At 36.5% G+C, this 22,024-nt stretch overlaps 1 protein-coding gene across 1 annotated transcript in view; it reads right to left on the bottom strand.

Annotated features, from left to right (window-relative positions):
- The window catches only part of LOC129244186 (protein grainyhead-like), a 226,443-nt gene that overhangs the window by 128,468 nt on the left and 75,951 nt on the right, over positions 1-22,024 (bottom strand). The window contains exon 3 of the mRNA XM_054881799.1: positions 764-1,187. Within this exon, the coding sequence (XP_054737774.1) occupies positions 764-1,187 (424 nt within the window). The remainder of the gene's footprint in view (positions 1-763; positions 1,188-22,024) is intronic.

Here is a 22,024-nt window from a genome sequence, read left to right as displayed (position 1 = left end):
AAGCGCAAACACAAACACTCTAAACAAGCTCACTCATACACATACATACATTCGCGTTCAAGCCTCATACATTCATTTTGCGTTCGTATAACAGTTACGTCGATCGCATTGCAGGCCACAGGCCCGCCAGCCAATAGAACGCTTCGGCGCATCCACGGCGAACACTAACACTAATGCCGCACTAACGCATGCGGCGCAATACACAAACACAGCTGCTGATAGTCGGACCAATTGCAATCATTGGCGCGGTTGTTAGACGATAGACAATTGACAATAGAGAGCGGGCAGCCCAAGGAGGATAGCGACCATATTGTAGACCGTGGCAGGGCGGCGTCGTTGGACAATGGCGATGCCAAAGCTTTGGCTTTGGCTTTGCCTTTGAAAACTGCGCAAAAACAACAAAACAAACAAAAAAAACACACAAAACGCAAAAGACCGTGCGTGTTCGCGAAATAGCTGTGAGGTGGTGAAAGAGGTAAAAGCGAAGGCGCGCGCGCGTACTGGGGAGAAATTGCGTGTGCGTAACGCACTTTACGCCGCTTAGCTGCACATATTTTGCAGTTAGCGCGCAGTGGACAACTGATATGCACTCTCACTTCAACAATAACAAAGCCAAGAAAAACAATAACAAGAACACATAGGAAAAAAAGCACAAAACGCATTAAATGCTGACGCACAGCGCAACCATTTGATACTCCTTCGGACGGGGAACATCTACATATGTATCTACATACTTTGGATTCGCTGCTGCGCACTCACTCACCTTCGTTCCGCCGTGTTGCTGCTGATGATGTGTCGCGCCACTGCCCGCTCCACCATTGGTGATGTTGTTCGTCGCATCGACGATGGTGCTGCTAACGACACTTTTCGGCTCCTTGCGCAGATCTTCCGGTTCGCGTTTGATGCTGATTGTCTGTTGTGCCTGTTGTTGTGCTTGACGTTGCTGTTCGGCGGTAACCACCACAGCTGTGGTGGCGCCACCAGCTGCCGCGGCTGCGGCTGTGGCCGCTGCCACAATGGCCGAATGCTGTGAAATGGTTGTTGGAGTTGCGGATGCGTTGCCGGTGCCGCCACCAGCCGATGGGTGTGACCCAAGCAGTAGGCCTTGGAATTCATTTTGCGATAGGCCGGATACGTCCAGAGGTGTGGTTTGGCCATTCAATTTGTTGGTAGAGGCAGTTGCAGTGCTGTAAAGAAATTAAAAAAAAGAGGAAATTAGCAAATAGTAATGGTGATTAGAAAGAAAACATAAAAAAATTAATAGAAAAATTAGCGAAGAAAAAGTGGTGAATTGTTTTTTTCTTCTTCTTTCGTTATCCTTCTCCACAGCTTCGCTGTCTTAGTAACGCGTGTGCATGCAACAGCGTCATTTATCGCATCCATAGCAAGCGCGACAAATTGACAATTGGCTGTTGCAATCAAGGCGCCTAAAAAAGAGCAGTTGGGGCAACAATTTTCAATTTGCATGTTTCAAATGGCTTGTGGCTTGTGCCGCAAGGCTCTGACTTTCGTTGCTGCACTTTTGTGGTTAGTTGCGGACATGTTCAAGTGCAACAACACCAGAATGATGATGACGCGTGCGCTAAATTGCTGGCAAATGAGTGCATTTGTAATGGCAACAACGGCAATCATTGTTGCAACAAAACGATTACGAAAAGAAAAAACGTTAGAGCATCTAGTGGATTTTTTGTAAGGTTAGTTAATATTTTCTTAGCAAAAGGTGTTTTAAACGAATACATTTTTCTTTTATAACTTTTAGAGTTTCTCAACGTAACCGTTAACCATCTGCAATTTAGTGACGCCATAAGAACTGTAGGCAACGCCATCTGCAGGACAAATAATTTAGACAATAATTTATTTATTGACTTATAATTCTTCAAAAATAATTACGGGGAATATTTTTGCATAACTGAATAAACACATTTCCGGTTGTAGTTGTTGTTGCAACAGCATCAACATTCCCCATAAATATTTGTCCGGATGACAGTCAAGGTCGCGCCAGTACCATGGAATCTACAGTGTTTCTGATTGGTTTTTAAAACTTCCAAAAAATATATTTTTACCGGGTTTTTCAGCACTGAAAGAAATTTTTCTTAATATCGATTTCCAAAAATATTTTTTAAATCATAGCTCACTTAGTCTCTCATAGTCCTCCCTTAGCTGGGTCAACATTATATAGCGCTGAAAAATACCCTCCCCTCATAACCTAAAGAAAAGAGTGAGCATATATGGGAAATCGCTTACTCTCCAAAGCTTGTATTACCCATTAGAAATGCCCTCTCTGAGTATCGAACGGTGGTCCATCTCTTCAAATGATGTTCCTTTAATCAATCAGCCTACTAATCTCTTAAGTTAACTACTAGAGCAAATGCAATTGGGAAATTACGCAACTTCTACTACTTTTATTTCCATCAGGTTAAAAAAAAAGCGTTAACCAAATATTTGAGTCGGTACGATTACAACCCTGGCCATCGCCATAGGAAGTATTGAATCGATTACATTATTTCATCAACTGGACGAATTCAGTCATCCCCATCGTCCGATCATTATTGTCATGACACTGTGGATCTTATTCAAATGTTTTTTTTTCTTTTTTGTTTAACTTCCCCATAGAGTGCGATGTTCCCAACAATTTACAATTTTCGAGTTTGGTCTACCGATGATTTGTTTCTTCAGTAGATCACAAATCGGTGGTTATCGTCGTGGTTAACTTCTTATTTCTGAGCAGATATCCGTGGCCAGAATATCCCATGATATTTCCATGCTCCGCATCCAGCAGAGAGTGACATTGAGGTGATGCAGTGACATGAACGATGCACAATTTTTATGAATACAGGGTTGGCCATATTAAACTGACCCATGTGATTATTAAAAAAATATGGAAAAAGAAACATTTTTTTGTGTTTCATTGTGAAAAACATTTAATTTAGTTCAAGGAGATTCGTTTACATCACTTTTTGAATATGATATCGCGCAAGTGGTCGCCCTTAGCTCGTATAGCGTAATGTGCCCGTTTTTCGGCGTTTTCCATAGTTTTGGCCAGCGTCTCGGCCGATATGGCGGCTATTTCCCGTCGGATATTGGCCTTAAGTGCGCCTAGTGTCTTTGGCTTGTTGACGTAAACCTTAGATTTCAAATTACAGTAAAAAGTTATAGGGTTACTCAATGAGTCAGTTTAATATGGCCAACCCTGTAGTTTTAGGTTAAACTACAATTATCCAAATTAATTTCAGTGCAGCAGACATTTACACTTCGAAGGCGCTCCTATTCTATTAATAGCCAAACATTTTTTTTTTGTGTTTCTTAATTTATTTTGATATGTTTTTTGTACTTTTTTTGTTCTCTTACTTTGCCGACTTTTATTGCTTAAACTTGATTGTTTGATATTAAGCCAAATTGATATTTTTACTTAAGTCTGATGGATGCCAGCAGGCCTACTTCGCATTTTTTTCGTTATAGGCATCCGGGTAGGGAAATCACAGTTTCACGTAAATAACCAATGTAAAAAGGGTTTAAAGTCTGTTTTTATTCCTTCAACTCATTCTCTTTTAATTTTAACCAATGTTACTACTCGTACATTCGCATATTTGGCTAGTTTCCTCATGCTAGACATCCATAGCTCAAGATGTCCTGTTGGGGCTGCGGCTTGCAAAACCTTTTTTAAGGCAATTTTCTCTATAATGCTAAGGAAATCTATGAAAAAGATAAAAAGTTGATTGTTTCTGTTTTCTAAAGTGCAAAGATCTGATATGATTTGCATAATTGGGGTGCGTAGAAGCACACCCAGTGAAGATTTAACTGCAGAAGACTTTTCGAATACCAGATGAATCTACCGCTGACTTCATAGAAAAGCTTAAGAGGTTTCATAAAGTTCTAGGACACTAATTCTTTATCCTTCTTCCGAGCATCACAGACCGCTGTGCCTTCATTTTAAGTACTTTGACTAATTTCAATATAAAAATTGTAAGCAGGAAAAGAGGATGGGTACTTATCAGATACAACTTGATAGTGTAAATACTTGCATATAAGTATACGAAGTCTGCCGCTAAGCATTTAAGTTTATGCTTACTTTCGAATATGTGCTTTTTATGGAAGAAAAGTATCAACAGCGTAGGCAAAAAGCAAAAAAAATTTACAAAAATTAACGCTAATTTGGAGCGACTTCAACCTTACACTTCATAATACTAAAATTTATTGGGCTATACAACTGCATAACCAGAAGTTTTTTAAAGATTTTGATTAAAAAGTTGAAAATTTTGAAGAAAATTTCTTGTTGGGAACTTGTTTTACAAGGTTTTTTTTTTGCTACACAAAAACTATATTTTTATAAAAAATTTACAAAAAAAGATAAAGAAATTTAATTATTTATATACAAGTGCAATTCGGCAGGGTTGAACAATTTTCACTATCACTTACAACTTAATGATTAAAATAAGGACTTCATTATCACTAAACCTTCAGGTTTTCAATGTTTGAACTATCCGCTTATTGCAATAATTATTAAGTGCACTATGACCAACCCTGATATTCGGTTGACTTAAGTTTCGTCTATCATCAAGACTTTGCAGCTGCTCGGAAACGAACCTCTAGGAAAAACTGCCTTCACATGTAGAACTAACATAACTAAGCTGCAGTTAAAGCTAAGAGCTTTTTCGCGTTTAATTCTTTAATTCTAATCTTTCACTCACTGGACTGTTGCCGTTCTCTATAGGAAAAACGAAGAGGTTTCAACTCATTTGCATTACAGACTAAAGAACAATAGGGGCAAACTGCATATGACAGTAGAAATTGCAGGGCAAAAGGATATTTTCAAATAGATAAAAATGGCTAATGGACGGCTTGTCGGGTATCCACGGAAACTTTGTTGAAAGCGAATTGGAAAAATAACTAATTTTGTATCTACTATCCGAAAAGTGAGTTTTTATAAGGTGTTGCTCAATAGCACAATATGCAGAAAGGTTGAACATCATTTGCCAAAGTTGCTGCAAGAACGCAGAGAAGTACTGATTTCTCATTTGCTCTGTAACTGTTTCGAACAACGTAAAAGTGAGCCTTCAGCGCCATGCATTTTAACATTACCTATTTTTCAAATTAGATTTACTGAGGGACCGAAAAATCAATAGATATACACAATAGATATAAGATGGCGCAAAATTAATCACCTAATTTTGTTTTTGAATAACTTTTTTGCTAAATAAAAAAAAGATCTTGAGCGAACTGTCTAGTTCGCGAGTATCAAATAGGATTGACGTACGACGTCTTTTGCAAAAATTATAAATCTTCCGATGGGGTGATTAATTTTGCGCCACCTTGTACAAGGTGGTGGCACTAGAGCAACAACAACATTTACATGTAATACGTTTTTGCACTTTGGTATTTGGAATATTAGAATTGAGAATGAGCATGAAAACAAACAAACAAGCAGGCCACTTTGACATTCAAAATACGAAACCGCCAGAAAAAAACTAATCAGCTCTGCTGAAATCGCCTTGGATGCTGCTCATCGAAAGAATTATATAAAAAGTAATTCCACCAAGAACCACTACAGTAACTCATTTTTAGTTATTTGAATAAAAAAAGGAAACTTAATAAACCATTTATGATGAAAACCCTTTTTAAAAAGAATTATGACAATCGCTTCTCGATAGAATTATGATAAAATAGAATAATCAGCTTGACATGGGGATTCAGGTAATCATAAAATAAACAAAACAAAAACAAAAAATGCAAACAAGCACAACAACGCAAACAAAGCTACAGCAACAACAGGACTTCGTCTCAATCAGTGCTAACGCAACCCAGTAGTGCACCATCAACTACGCAGAAATTGCTAAACTAAGCAATCTGCAGCTTGTCCAACAACAACAAATAAACAAGCAATAACAACAAGTCAGATATGTGCAGTGAGCACAATATGGGCAAAACGTATCCTGCTGCTACAAACAAAAGCCTATCGCTGCTGCATTTTGCGGTTACACTGCCTGCAAAAACGGGACTCGGGCGCGTGCACCCGTTCCTAGCTTGTTTGCTTGCAACATTCATGCAGCAAATGTGATTGCGACACCTAAGTTGCTACAAAATCAACAACAAGAATAATAGCTATGACAATATGAAATGCATGCCTGGCTTAAGCTCACTGCTCCTGTCCACCCGCTGCTATTTGGCATTTCCGAGGAACCTGTTGCCAGCCACGCTCTGTTGCACTTGAATTGTAAATTTTTATGTTTGTGGCCGTTGAGCAGGCAATTGGTGGCGTTGGAGTTGTTATAAAAGCATTCTGTCTGCTTTGTAGTTTACCTGTTGCTGGTTTAGCCATTGTTATTGTTGTTGTTGGTTGGTTATGTTGTTATTGTTGGCATTGCAGATGTTTGCAATTTCGCACGGCAGCAGTGGTGGCATTAAATTGTTGACGCGTGCGCGCAATTTTCCTGCTTTTATTTGTATTTTTATTTCTCGAGCTCGAGTCGAGGTGCCGCTGCTTTGTTTTGCTTTCAACGCGTTCTCCCACTACCTGGCAAAATACAATATTTATTTTTTTGATATTCACACTTTGTTGTAGCTGTCATTGTAATTATTCTGGTTGTGTTTCGTTACTAGAATTCTCAATGCCAGTCCTGTTTCAATGCGGACGCGTGCTATTTTCAGCGCCTAGCAGCAGCACAGCAAACAATTCGGCGCGCATGCGCGTTATTCCGCTCTGCGTTGCGCTCTGATTGATTTTTCGCACTCGTTTCGGTTATGTGATGGTGTTGTTTTCCTGTTCCTTTCATAGTTTTTTGTTTTTGTAATTCGTTTTTTTTTATGAATGCTGCTCTACAACTTTAGCTGTTCCTGCCTTGCTTTAGATTCGTTTGTTCATTTCCAGTTCTAGTTCATTTGTGATTCCCTTTTTTCAGATTTTTGGGCGCAGGTCGAGCCAGTTTTTCTGCCTGATATGCCACCTCACTGCAACTGACCACAAAGAGTGGCCATGTGTGTGCTCTGCATGTTGTTGCATGTTTTTGCAGGGTGTTACATTGGTGTTAGCGAGCGTGTGTGTGTGCGAGTTGGGAGGCGTGCAAGTACATGCGCGAAAATACACCTGTTGCTCTGACGCCGTCACAAATGCGTGTAACTACAAGTTAATCAGTGGCTGTGCAAGAGGTGGTGCAAATGGCAAATGAGAGGATTAGTATACAGGTTTTTGCATTGGTGAAATCATTGCATGAAGTGAAATTGATTCGAATAAAAACGTTCAGAAAAGCGAGGGGGGATGTTCAAATTATTTCGCATTGAAATGTTGAAGCTGTGTGAATTTTATGACGCCCTTCACAATGACCGCTCGGGGTGGCAATTAAATTCGGTTATCGAAAATTGGGTTTATAAGAGTTTTTCTTGAATGTAGGAATGGCCTTTTATGCGATTTTTCATGCAGAAGTTTCAATAGCTCTAAAAAACATTCATCAGCATTTACTTAAAAGTTTCCTACGGCAGAGAAAAAATAGGACTGCTTACCAGAAATACTAAGATAGATCTGCACGGTGGTTCTATAACATTTGTTAATTATTAACTGGACGGATATAAACAGTTAGGGAATCACGAAATAAGCACCAAAGGCTGGCATGCATTTGCATAGAGGCTGCCATGAGAATTTGTCCAACGGTGACCATCTAATTTGATTTGAAACTAATACCTCTTCATATTCACATACAGACGCAAGCGTGGAGGGCTATCTTGGGGACGACTGGTACTGATTGATTGATAACAGCAAATCATAATACATTTTTTCCCCGGCCAAGTCAATCTTAAGACAGGCCCAAGCCAGACCTCAATTTGACTAGCTTCGGTGGTACGATACTCAGCTTGTAGGCATGTCAAACGTCACCCGGCTGTTGCACTTTCTAGAACAGTAGGAGGTGCTTTGTGTGGAAGTTGAGAGAGTGGTCTGTTCTTAAGTTTATTTTAAGAGCCTGAGACTTAAATGTTCTATAACTGTATCCTTACAGATGATTGAACATTTTTCAACTGATATACTTGCTTTGTTTTTGTTTAATTTTTTCAACGTGAAAAGTGAAAAATCCTTTTAAGTAAATTAGTATCACAAAAAGACGACACACGATTTCTCTCAGCCAGCTAAAATGGCGGATAAGAAAAAGAAGTAAAACTTCCTTTTAAAAATTATTATATTCTGCCTAGAGTTGCTGCTAACGCTATATCAACCCTTTTGTATTAAGTCTCAATAGTTTTTTGTTTTTAAAATAGACAGGCATTTTTTTTCTTTTATTCTCAAACATTTTTATCTTTGTCGGTTTTGAATATAAAAATGATGGAAAATTTGAAAAGACTTGTAAAGGGACTTTAAAAAGTGACGCCTCGACGACAATGTTTGTCGTGAATAATTTCTTGACGGTAGTTTTATTTTTGTCATCTTCGACATTTGTCAAGTAGACAGATGTACAATTTTACTCGATGGAATAACGCGATAAAATTATTGAAACCTACTATAAAAATGGTAAACTTTAAGAACAACATAACGTAAAAGTCGTGATTTTTTGGTGGAAATAATCATCCGAATGAGTAGACAATTAAAAGGTTAGATAAAAAATTCCAATAAACTGGCTCTGTCGAGGATAGAAAAAGAACTGACAGACCAAAAACTGGACGTTCTGTTAAGAATATTGCTGCTTTCGTCAAAGTGTTGCTAAACAACCTTCAGCATCGACATGTCGACGTTTTGAACAATTAGACATTTATGAATTGACTGTTTGATAGATTTCACTAGTAGATATACATTTATATTAAATGATGCCATTTTTCACTTACTTATATTAAGATGATATGTTAAGAGTCGCATTTTAAACAAAAATGGTGAAAATTTAAAGAGTCTGAACTTTCACAAGTTTTATTTTAAAACAACATCTAGGCGCGTCTTTTGAAAAACCTTGTATTTGAGTTGCATCACCGATACAGAATAGATCTTACAATATTTGATGGCTTAAATGAGGTGAACGTGAACAATCTTTTTCATCTTCCTAGAGAGTATAGCGAATAAAAATCCAGCGGCTTCCTTGGCTTGGTCATGTCGTCCGAATGGATACAAACACGCCGGCTCTGAAAGTATTCGATGAGGTACCAGCTGGTGTTAATAGAGGGAGAGGAAGGCCTCTTTTGCGTTGGAAAGATCAGGTGGAGAAGGACCTGACCTCACTTGGTATGTTAACACGAGAAAGAAACGACTGGCGCGCTTTGTTAAATTCGGCCAAAAGGTTTAAGCGGTCATCGCACAAATCATAAAGAAGAAGGGAACAGAGTGCTACCAAACATTATTCCATTTTAAAGCATTACCAACGAAATTGCTAACTAGAATATATTCCTAATTGAAATATTAAAGAAGACATTTAAGCGATTTGCTTACAACCCATTTAATGGTGAAATATTGCCACCTGGTGATTCCTCAGTGCATTGAACTCAGAAATTGACACCTCTAATTAGGCGCTTAGATGAACCCAGCGTAGGCACCATTCATTCCAACTGTGCACCCAGTACGCCCAGAGAATTGTTGAATAACAAACTTCTCACATTAAAATGCGTTTAACGGTAACCAGAGTTACATTAAAAATGTCTAATGCGGTGGTTAAAAACCAATGTGTTAAAATGCCTAAGGATGATGAAATGTCTGTATGTGTAAAGCGGCACCAAATAGCGGAATTACTTAAATACATATGCACATATGTACATATGTACATATGTGTGTATCTATAAATGGCCATGGGCGAGCAAGCATTTGTTGTTGTTCACAGCTTGACGACATTTTCTACATTTGTCCCGCTGCCACGCACTGACCTTTTCCATGCTCCAGAAAATGTGTAGAGCCACACGTTATTGCCTTCTGAGTTACTGCCAAGAATAAGTAATATAAACAGTAACAAACAAAAAAAAAAAATACTACATACATAACAATTTGCTGTCGCTTGGCCAATTCAAGTACTTACTTACTTACTTAGGCACATTACTTGGACGTTAGCCGCTTTTCTAAGGAAAAGTTAAGCGCAAAAGTGTTTTTGTTTTTATATGAAACTCATAAACCCAATTCAATGTTGTTGCTGTTGTTGTTAATGTTTGTTGGTGGCACATAATGCATATATATACATACATATTTCATAATTTCCGCGTTTTGAAATATGTATGAGCACTTATGTGGTTGTTCTTGGGTCGGCAGTGATGCCGGCGGCTTTCATTCGAATTTAGAAAAATTGTAACGCAACAACTTGGCCGGCTAGCGCTAAAACAAAAAAATAAATACATAAATGAGAAAAAAAGCGTGGTAGGCAGTGTCGTTGTTGTTGGTGGTTTTGTTGTCAATGTCGCGCTAATTTGGCTTGCCATGCGCGTTTATTTCCTGGAAAATGGCGCGTTGCGCACTTTATGACCATAATACCTATGTTTGTACAGGCATAGTAGTGCGAACAGCAACAACAACAACAATGAAAACAACGTTAGGGGGAAATAGTAACGACTAAAGCGCGTGAAACAAGGGCAAAACGGCGAGAACGTAGCCAGCTTTACAAAACGGGCCAAATGCCGACGGACGACCGCCAGGCATAGTTGTCGATTTGTGCTTCGGCGAGCTTACTGCTTCATGCCCCACGTTGTGGCAGCTAAAGTGTTAAAGTGCTGCGGCAAAAGCCACACAGCGCGCTGTCGTCAAAAGATTGCGTAATTATAATTATTATAGCTGACACATGCATTTGCTTGTATGTACGCGCCGCGACAAAACGATAGCACATCGACATTTTGACCAGTTATGATTATTTTTCATTTTTACTTTTATTTAAATATTGTTTTTTTTGCTTTTTATGTTAATAATTTTTGTGTAAAGGGGCAGCACATTGTCTAACAGAAACTAAATAAATGCAATTGCTAAATGTTACACAAATACCTAGAAAAATTCCCCACACTTTTCATCCAATTCCCAGGGATTTAAAATAGAACTTCTAGAAAAATTCAAGGTATGTAGTTTTTTCGCTTACTAAATTCTGGTATAACAAAGTGCAAAATTCAAGTTGCTAGAAAATAAAATTAATTTTTTATTATACATATATATATATATATATGTATATATATAACTGGCGCGTACACCCTTTTTGGGTGTTTGGCCGAGCTCCTCCTCCTATTTGTGGTGTGCGTCTTGATGTTGTTCCACAAATGGAGGGACCTACAGTTTCAAGCCGACTCCGAACGGCAGATATTTTATGAGGAACTTTTTCATGGCAGAAATACATTCGGAGGTTTGCCATTGCCTGCCGAGGGGCGACCGCTATTAGAAAACTGTTTTTCTTAGTTTTGGTGTTTCACCGAGATTTGAATCTACGTTCTCTCTGTGAATTCCGAATGGTAATCAGGCACCAACCCATTCGGCTACGGCGGCCGCATTTGATTTTTTATTACTTTATGTAATACAAAATTTCGCTACATTTTTTAAGCAAATATGCAATACCGTCAAAAAAACAAAGCTTATAAAAAATTAAAACAAATTTTTGGCATCTATAAACTTGCATTTTATTATACTAAAATTGTATGTACTATAAAACTGCATACCTAGAATTTTTCTAGAAATTCTAGCTAAAACTATTGCAATGGGATAAAAAATTAGTGTTTTTATTTTTATTTTTATATACAGGTAAAGGTTGGGACTTGGATTTAAATGGTTTTTGTTAGACTTCAAAGTCTAAATTAAGTATTCGATTTATTTAAATTTTTTTTAAATTTAATTTTCATTACAAAAAATTAAGAAAACTAGTCAAAACTAGCCAAATTGTTAATGTGATATCATTTTGTCGCAGGCTGTTCAAGTGTACATATATGTATGTATACTTGTATGTGTGTATACGTAAGTGTGAACAATTTTCGTTGCTAGCTGCTGCTGAAGTTTAAATTATTATGTTTTTTTTGTGTTCTTGGTTAATGTTTTAATTACTAGTTGAAATTATTTTATGTATGATTTTTTTTATATTTAGTTACAGTGTGGCTTTTTAAAGTTTTTCAGTTTTTTTTTTTGTTCTTAGTTGTTTGTTGTATTCGTTGTAATGCATAAAAACCAAAACAAACTTAAGTGACTTTGCACGTAAAACACATTTGCTATTGAAAATTATTTCGTCGAAATGTTCTTTTCTCGTTGTTCTTGTTGTTCTTGCTAAATTGTCCCTTACTCTGGCAAAGTAAGAGAAAAGTAAGCACGAGAAAAAGCAATGTTTCTAACAAGCACGAGCAGAACAAAAAAGTATAATTATGAGATGAATTTGTTTAAAACAACTGCAGGATAAACAAAAAAGGAGTAACACAAACAGACACACATGGAACATTTAAAAGACAAATGTTTAACTATTATTATATTAATTTATTGTAGCTTTGGCTTAACAAGTTTCACAAAAATTTGCTGAATGGTTCAAGGAAGAGGATGCAATATGCAATAGAGCGCATGACATCATCACCTTATTGAGATAAAATTTTGCTGACCGAAATAGGACTGCCAATCGGGCATCAAGTCCATGTGATTTGACTACGCTGGCCTAGGTTATTTAGTAAAAATGGATACAACTTTTTTTAGGCAAAATTATTATTAGCAAATTATTTAAGCAAGAGCCTAAAGGGTCTCTCAAAAGCGACGCCTAGATGTCAGTAGTGAATAATTTCTAGACGGTACTTTTTTTTATGACATCTTTGGCATTTCACAAGTAGACAGATATAGAATTTCTCACCATACAACAACGCGTTAAAATTATTGAAGCATATTTTGAAAATGGTCAATCTTTAAGAACAATATAAAGTAAAATTTCTGATCTTTTTGGTGGAAATACTCGTCTTAATGAGCCGACAAGTAAAAGTAAATAAATTCAAGCAACTGGTTCTGTCGAGGACAGAAAAAGAACTGCCAAACCAAAACCTGGACGTTTTGTTGCGAATATTGCTACTTTGGTCAAGAGGTTGCTAAGCAACCTTCAAAATCAACATCTCGACGTACTCAGAAATACGGCTTTCATGAATCGACTTTTTTGCGGATTTTACTTATAGACAGACGGTGGACATTTAAATGATGTAATTTTCCGCATACATATAATTGTTAAGAGCCGGCATATTTCTTTGATACCCACGTGCTGAAGTTCATAGGATCTTGAGCACAAATCTGAGATTAAAATTGCAAATGAAAGACGAAAATTCTTAAATTGAATCCAATTTTTAATTTCAATGGTTTCGGGAGACAAGAATCTAATATACAAATTACATAGTTTGAAATAGCAAATCCAATATGGCGTGCGTAAAATCATCCAATCTTAGCGAATGTCAATTGGAAGGGATTTTAGTTAACGCTAAGCACGAATCTTAACTTTAATGTCAAAGTTCAATGCTACAGATTCCATATGGTGGACAGTTGTTATGGATATAATATATAACCATTGTGGAAAAAAATCCTGTTGACAAATTATTAGAATCTCAAATTTCGAATTGATTTTTATATTTCAAAAGCGCAAATCATACATAGTGGGCTGATAGTATCTATTTTTTTGTATCTTTGCATAATCAACAACTAACGAGAGAGCCGATACCGATGGTCAATTATTTAGGAATGCGATTTTTTGGCCAGTTTTAACTATCTTGTTTTGTTTTTATTTCAAATTTCCTATAATTTTGATTTGTTTGGAAATCTCGCCCATTTGTTAAATGCAGAAATTGCACAAGACCGGTGGGGGGAAAAATAGCAAAGTCGACGAGAATTGTGCCGTTTCGGTAGGCTTATCGTCGAAAATAACCTTTTGATAAGATCGTGGAAGTCGTGGAGTTGCGCTGGCATATGAGTACTTTTTCTTTTGCCCAGGAACTGAAGATTAGACAGAATAACTTTTGGAACTATTTGAAATCATTTGCAAAAGATCGGTTTTAAGGAGAAGCTAGCTGTAGTTGTGATACACCCATCGAAAGAGAACAACCGTTTTGAAACACAAAGAAGTCGACCTATTTTCGCGAGAGAAAGAAGGAACGAGAGGAACTAAAAAGATCGATAAAGGCAATGGTAAAATTGTAGTGAGCCGCGCAAACAAATGGATTAACAGCCAAGAAAGCTTTGCTGTGTGCTTGATGGAATTCGTAAGAAATCATCTACTACGAGCTGCTCGCATTGGACCAAACACAACCGCGTTAATCAATTGACGTGTTTCATTCTATGATATTTCAGAACGGATACTTGACTGAAAGAGTGTCTGTAAGCAATTGATATGAAATATTATCGAACATTATTCTCACTCGGCCTTGAGGTGGTAATCACACAAATAAATGTAAATTAATTTACTTTTTCCCTGTATTTTGTCTTGCCTTTTAAGTGCAATTATTTGTATTAAATTTATATTTATTATTTGAATATGTTATATTAATATATATGTTACAATTAGAATAAAACCAAGTCAATCAAAAGTTTGTAAAAAAAAATCATGTTTAATTCAACTTCAAATATTTAATTGAAAATAATTACAAAAAGCGGTTTCTTTAAAAGGCATTTCACACAAGAATTTCTTCATAAAAAATAGTTATTTCTTAATATTAAAATTTGTATATACACATTTCGGTTTTCATGCTTACTTTTGTTCAATGTAGCCATAAAGAATTGTTGATTGAATTTTACACATTTCTTGACGATTGCATACCACTTCTCATCACTGTTCCGTATTTTGTCGATTAATGCTTACACAAACACTTTTTTCCGACCAATCTAGTTATTTGAATCAAATTGATGTAACATCATTGTAATCAACATTTTTTTCGATTCCTTACAGGTAGGTAACATGGTACGCGGACGGATCTTTCTCCGAGGAAGGTGAAGGGGCAGATGTCTGGGTGCCGAGGAAAAGATACTCGAAGGCGTTAGGCAAGAATGCAAATACAAAATATCTCAAGTGGAACTCTAACTCTAATAAAACTATAACAACTGAAGCAATTCTATCCTTACTGGCAGGCAGGCAGCAGTAAGAGCCCTCGATTCTTTGAAGATTACATCAAAACTGGTGCTGGAATATCTTGATAAGGCATATAAGCTGGAATATCTTAGGCCAGAAAAGCCAGATGCGTACCCTGTGGACTCCAGGGCACATAGGAATTATTGGGAACCAAATGGCAGATCAATTAACTAGGCGGCCTCCACATTTCTAGGTCTAAAAACATTTTGTGACAGAGGAAAGAGCAATAACTTCTTCTTTAATTTTCAGAAAGCAGATGATAGACAAAGAAGATCATACTGGGACAATATACCGTTAATTGCAAATGAAATGATTGGTGGCTTTAACCTAAGCCGATTTAAAGACTATATGAAATTAAATAAAAATAATTTTGGAATAATCACAGGAAGTCTAGCAGGGTTTTGTAGATTAAATTATCATCTTACTAACCTGGGAATATATTCCAATGGAACTTGAAGAATCTGTAAGGTGGAAGATGAAACCGCTCGCATAATAATAATACAGAGCGGACCACTGATCTGACTGAATCGGGCGATCGACCAGATGCTACTAGAATAGGCTAATAGGAAGCATGTTTTGTTCCATCAAAACAATGCTAGAACACACACATCTTGAGCGATGCGTTAAAGGTTTCGCAAGCTTAGATGAGAGGCTATGTAATTCGACCCCGAATACATAGCACTGGTAACACAATGAGCCCTAGTGGTCTAAGGGAGGTCTTTTACAGATCAACCAGCACTACCTAACCTAAATGGAAGGCTCTATTGCATATAGTTCAGACACTTGGCGCCTAGCGATTATCGTCGTTTCAAGCATTTGCAAAATTTCATTAACAGTAAAAGACTCACCGCAACAGAAGCTTATAGAAATGAACTGGTCAATTATTATCATTGGGGGTGAGAACTTCTTCAGTCGTAGAATTATGAAATTGCTTTCAAAATGAACAACACTTAACGCAAACAACTGCGTATACTTGATTTAAGTCGCATAATCCCACCTATGTTAATTTCGTCGTAGAAAAATTGCTCAGAAAATTTCACTTGAACGATGAAAAATAAATCGTAATTTGATTAATGATCTATTCGTTACAAATAAATTTTCTAAGTAAGCATTAATATAACTTTAAGTAATATATATAATTTTTTAAAAAGACCTCTGCAACATTCTACAAGTCATCACTTCAATTCGTCGTCCTGTGTGTGCCTTAGAATGGTTGAAGGAACTGAATTCTTAAACAGAGAGATATGCAAATTTATGCTCAAAACGATGAGTATAAAGGTGCAAGAAAGCAAAGGAATACATACAATTGAAATCAGGTAAAATAATCTCACGTAAGCATTTCCCTCTGAAATAGGAGAATACACCAACAATCGATGCGTTTGCATCAAACTCAACTTCTCAGCTGTACGGCATGCAGGGAAGGGTTGTACTCGTGGTGGGCTTATTCACACACACACCAAATAGTCCAATAAACTACAATACGCCTTGCAAAATAAATACACACACATATAAGCATAAGCGCACATACATGTACAGGTATATGCATACTAGCAAGCGCAGAATCAATTTCATTAAGCTGGGATTATGTTGCTGCATTGCACTTAAGTCAGCGACGACTGGCAACGGCAAATAACGGCTATAACAACAGCAATAATGTGCGCAATGTTGCAATAATAAAATTACATTTTTTTTGTGTTATCACCGTTGTTTTCAGTCATTTATATGCAATCGATACTGTGGCCTTTTGTTTTTGCCTCGCTTACTCGCCGTATACAAGTAAATGTTTGTTGTTGCATTTGTTGCGACTATGCGCGCACGCGGACGCTCATATTCAAAATTCAATTAAAAATTGAACAGCTTTTGTGCGCACAATAGCTACAACAACTACCATAATAACAAAGATTAGGTGTGCCTATTGCAACTTTGCAATTTCTTTGATGCAAATCACTGAGTATTGCATGATGCAGGAACACACGGACACAGATGAAGTGGACGAAGCGACAAATGGTGCCAGCGTACGATTGTGCGACGGTAAAGTACCTAATATTTTACAAACTTTATGCCATATGCAGCAACTAACATACCTATATACAGTATTTAAGCGGAGTGGCAGGGCAGTGGTGTAGTTCATACATATAAGGATATGAAGGAGGGGGTTGGACAATCTGAATATAACTCGCTGTGAATGCTGTTCAAAATAGTCTTAAAGCAGCTAAGATTCACACAATTTGATTTTTTTATTAAGGAAGATGATTAAAGAAATTCAAAGTACATATATATAAGCCTTAATTAAACTTTTGCTTTGAGGCCAAGTTCAACTTTCGAAAGAGGGCATATATTCGAACATATGTTTCGGGCATGTATCGGCTACTGCGCACTACGACCAAAGATATATTCTGCAAAGCCAGCTGAGGTATCCCATCTTTCAAGTTTTTTTTTAATTTCTAAGACATTCTGGGTTTTATTGTTCCATAATCCCATTCCAAGCCATAACAGGACATTTACAAATAATGCGTTCCAAATTTTCAGTGTCCATTTCATAGAATCGGCAGATGATAGTCTCAGAAGAGCCAAATTTGTGGTATCTCAGGCTACAGTGAGCTGTAAAATAATCAGTAAAAAGTCTTAAGTCCACTCTGCTGAGTGAAAGTAGCTTATTACAAATTCCTCTGTCCGGCATTGGGAATTGTTTCGATTTTCGCTGACCGATAAAATTTCGCCAGTATTCAACGAATTAAATCTCCTCTCATTGCCTGAAAAATTCGTTAGTGTGGTCCTTTGTAAGTTTACAGAAAGGTTCAGGACCAATTAGAGTCATGTTTGCCCTTTTTTAGCTAGATGATCCGCTATTTTATTTCTCTCATATCGCCCGCGCACAGGAACCCAACCTAATAATACTGTGTTGAAGTTCTCTAACATGTTGAGAAGGTTCAGGCGTTCATATACCATTTTTGAGGAGATTATAGTTGGTAGAAAGACTTTCTAAGCCACCTGACTATTTAAGAGTATGTAAATGTGGACTCCTATCATTTTTCTACAAAGCACATATATTAATATCTATGCATTGATGCAGACAAACCTGGATAAACGGAAGCGGGATATGAAAAAAGGTAATTAAAAGATCCTTGAAAGCATCAGTTGTTTTTTAACAGCATTGGAACTATCGACATCGATAACTTCGATTTGATAGTTGAGAATGGCAAACTGTGTTCACATTTCTGTTCAAGTCATCATGAACCATTTAACGCCAGAACAACGCTTCAAAATTGTGAAAATTTACATTGAAAAAAATAAATATGTTCGCGAAGTTCATAGAGAATAGGACGGAGCTGCCATTCCAACAAAACGGCGCAACTGGCTATATAGCGCGGTTAACAATCAATTTATTGGACTTGTCGAATGTAGCTTGTAACTAGACGAACATACGCTGAATATCGTATTCAAAGAATAAATGCCTTGAAATTATAAACCAGATTATATGGAAGAAAAAAATGAATTACAAAAATATTTCTGTTTTGTATTATCATTTTAAGTTCTTAAGCTCTTAAAAGAATACTCGATATTTATGCGCAAATTATCAGTTTTAGAGTGAGCTGAGGGTCGGTTGTTTAAAGGGAAAGTCAGCAGGCAATGAAAAAAGGATGTAGTAAGGTTATCACATACCGGAACATGCCACGATATACCATATTACATATTTGTGATTTTCGTGCTATTTACAAATATTCACAATCAATGCAGCTGCAGATGTGTGTCATGGGGCACACTCATTCCAGTAATCAGTGAGCGTTATTAATTCATTATTTCAGAAACCAGTTAAGAATTGCAGACATGTGTGTTAGATGAATGGACAAAAAGGAAGTCACTTTTGCACTGCACTCTTTTCGAAAAAAATAAATATCAAGGCCTACTATATAGCTGACTACCATTCAGTAGGGTCCAAGAGCGAGACTCTTTATGCACATGGAAAACTAAATGAGAGAAAAGGATTTTTCTAACCTCTCTGACTATTTTCATAGCATATTGTGAGACAAATTTACATTCACCCTCCTCGATTTCTTACAATATTTGTGTTTTTTGGGGGCTTGAATTTTTGAGATATTAGAAATGTTTTAAGGGGTAACATCTGACAGACATTATGAAGTGTGTAAAGCAGGGAAATATGTTTTTTTAACTCAAAGCATTTGCTATTGCTATTTATTATTTTTAATTTTTTTTAGACTTTTTAGTCTTTAATATTATATAAACTGCTTGGAAATTGCAAAATTAAAATTAATTTTTATACATGGACACCAATTTTATAATCTGAACACCAATTATATGTATGTTTAAGTATATATGGATACACAAGTATATGCAAGAAACTCGCCACAACACATCTACATGCGAGATATTTAGTAAGTGAAAAACCTCTCTAAGCGAAAGAAATCAATCCAAACCCTCCAGTTGTCAAATATCCAGTGTTGACTGCATACCAACAAGTATGCAATCACATTTGTAATATCTTGTAAAAGTCTACTGATTAATTCTATTATAATATGGCTTTAAGTATGAGGACCGCTGACTTGATTTTAGAAACATTTCGTGCAAGGAACCAGATATCGGGTATCGTATTTTATAAAGTACTCCGCAAATCTTAGCAAAACTTGGTGGCCGCATTTATTCTTGCGAATATAAGTCGAATTTATATAAAAATAAAACCAAGCTTTGATCACACCCATAATGAGCCATTACACAAGCCAGTCGATTGGTCACACAACAACCATCTCTTTGAACCTGCTTCACTTGAGTTTTCGAAGCTCTGTTACTTTACCACGTTTAGGACATTAAATTTCATATGAATATTTGCGAGTACATCAAATATATTCCATTAATGTATGTCTCCCCTAATTTATTCTCAAACTACGCTCCTGCCATTGGCATGCCGTTTCGGTTATTATGACACAGAGTGGCCTAATAGGATTAGTATCGTTTAAGTTGACAAGTGAAAAGTTGCAAATGACACTGATGAGGCAGGCAGGCAAAAGAACAAATATAGAGAAAACTTAAAAAGCGTGCAAATATGTATGTGCATACGTGTGTATGTATGTATGTAGAGCTTGTGCAAATTCACATATAGTAAATAAAACGAGAAGAAGAGTTAAGAGAATTGAAGAGAAAAAGATAATCGAAACTCAAAATCGACAACCAAAAATTATGCAAGAATTGAAAATATTTATTGCTTTGATAGATTTCGGAAGGTTGACAACGCAGCATATGCGGGTCATTAGAGAAATGCATATAAAAAATGTCAAAAGAGATTATTTTGCTATAAATGAACAGCTCAAAAAGGTTTCGTTATTTTAGGTTTGCGTTTTTTATAAAAAATTCACTTGGTGACCACAGAAGTCCTTTATGATGCCTGAAGCCATCTACGTTCGTTTGCGATTCTAATTAACTCGTCCAACGAAATTTCATCTAAACTCTCCAAGTGCTCACAGAAATGATCCCCCATAAGATGAACTTTATCCACCAATTCTTCATCTCTACAACTGCTAGCAAAATCGTTCTGTTGCACTGCGAAACTTGCTGCCGCCATATGGCTTATAGTCTGGTGTCTGTTGATGTTCACAAGAGAGGCCGTAAGTTCAACCGCGTGAGAGCTGCAACAAGCTCATTGTTCTTTGTTAATCTAGCGACGACTAAAATGAATGCGAAAAATGTTGATAATAATTCTAATCTACCTGTATTTAATCAGAATTACAAAAAAAAAAAAAAAATCAGAATAACGTGGAAGTTCAAGGGACTTGAAATTCTTAGTGATTTTTGATTAAAAAAAATGTCGTGCATTCGTTATATGGAGCGAATACGCAGCACCGTCAGGAGTATTACTGTTTTTTTTTTTCAATTCTGTTTGAAATTTTGATGAAAATTTGTCGACTTCTTAAATACTTTCTACAAGGAGTGGAACTTAGATGTATAATATATGGTATTTATTGTAGAATAAGCTATATTCTTGTAAAAACTTAATAAAAATTAAAAAACAAAAAATGTAATCAAAGCTGGTGAAAATATTGTCCTACTATATTTTTTTCGCGCGCTGTATGTACTTACATACACACTGATCCCAAGTAGGAGTAGAATGTACTTTCATTCGTCAAGCGCGCAGGTGCACTTCATAGCAGAGCTACGAGGACAAATTTTTCAAAATATGTAAATTTTATTGAGCATGGAAATCAAAGTATTTAATTCCATTTCCGCTCCTTCAGGTTTAAATATTTATTTCATTGTATAATCTTAATTCAATTCTGCTTTGATTAAAAAAAATAATAAAAATTAATTCTAAAGCTAATACGCACACTACTGCAACATAGTAAAGGTAAAGATTATTAATTATAATCTCATTTTCATGACTACATACAAGTATCACTTATGGTACTCATATTTACATATATAATTAATAAATAATTTAGTTAACATACATTTAAACTCATGGAAAGCTGGGCGGTGGGAGATGCCACATCCAATCCATAAACAAAAGCAATCGACAGCAAAATAATAAATTCTTTATTTAACTGCAATCAATCGGCAATAGAAACAACAACAAAACGCAATAACAATTACAATAAAAATTGACAACAACTAACTATAACGAGTGCAATAAAAACAAATTGTGATTGTAAGCAAATTATTGCAGCGGCAATTGACCAGCTGCTGCACATCGAAAGGAGTGCGACCAGGCATGTAGCAAGAGAAGGGTGTAGAGGGTAAATATTGAGGGAATATATTGTATATAAGTACATATGCACGTATCCACGTGTGTATGTATGTGTAAAAAGTGGCAAATGGGCGCGCACAAGCAAGCTAAATACTCATTTGTAGTGCCAGCCCCGAGGGTGCTGCAAACTCTGGGTTATTGTTAGGTGCTGCTGAGGCCAAGGTGTGGCCACATTGAAGTCCAATGAAAATCAGTTCAAGCATTTGACAACATTAACATTGGCATTGTTTCTGCTGTTGTTATTGTTGTTGCTCTCGATGATGATGGTGGTATCATTGTTACCGTC

Source organism: Anastrepha obliqua, chromosome 4 (genome assembly GCF_027943255.1).
Source record: "Anastrepha obliqua isolate idAnaObli1 chromosome 4, idAnaObli1_1.0, whole genome shotgun sequence".
Taxonomy (NCBI): Eukaryota; Metazoa; Arthropoda; class Insecta; order Diptera; family Tephritidae; genus Anastrepha; species Anastrepha obliqua.
The sequence above is the reverse complement of the archived record's forward strand: the minus strand, read 5'-3'. Positions and strand labels throughout refer to the sequence as shown.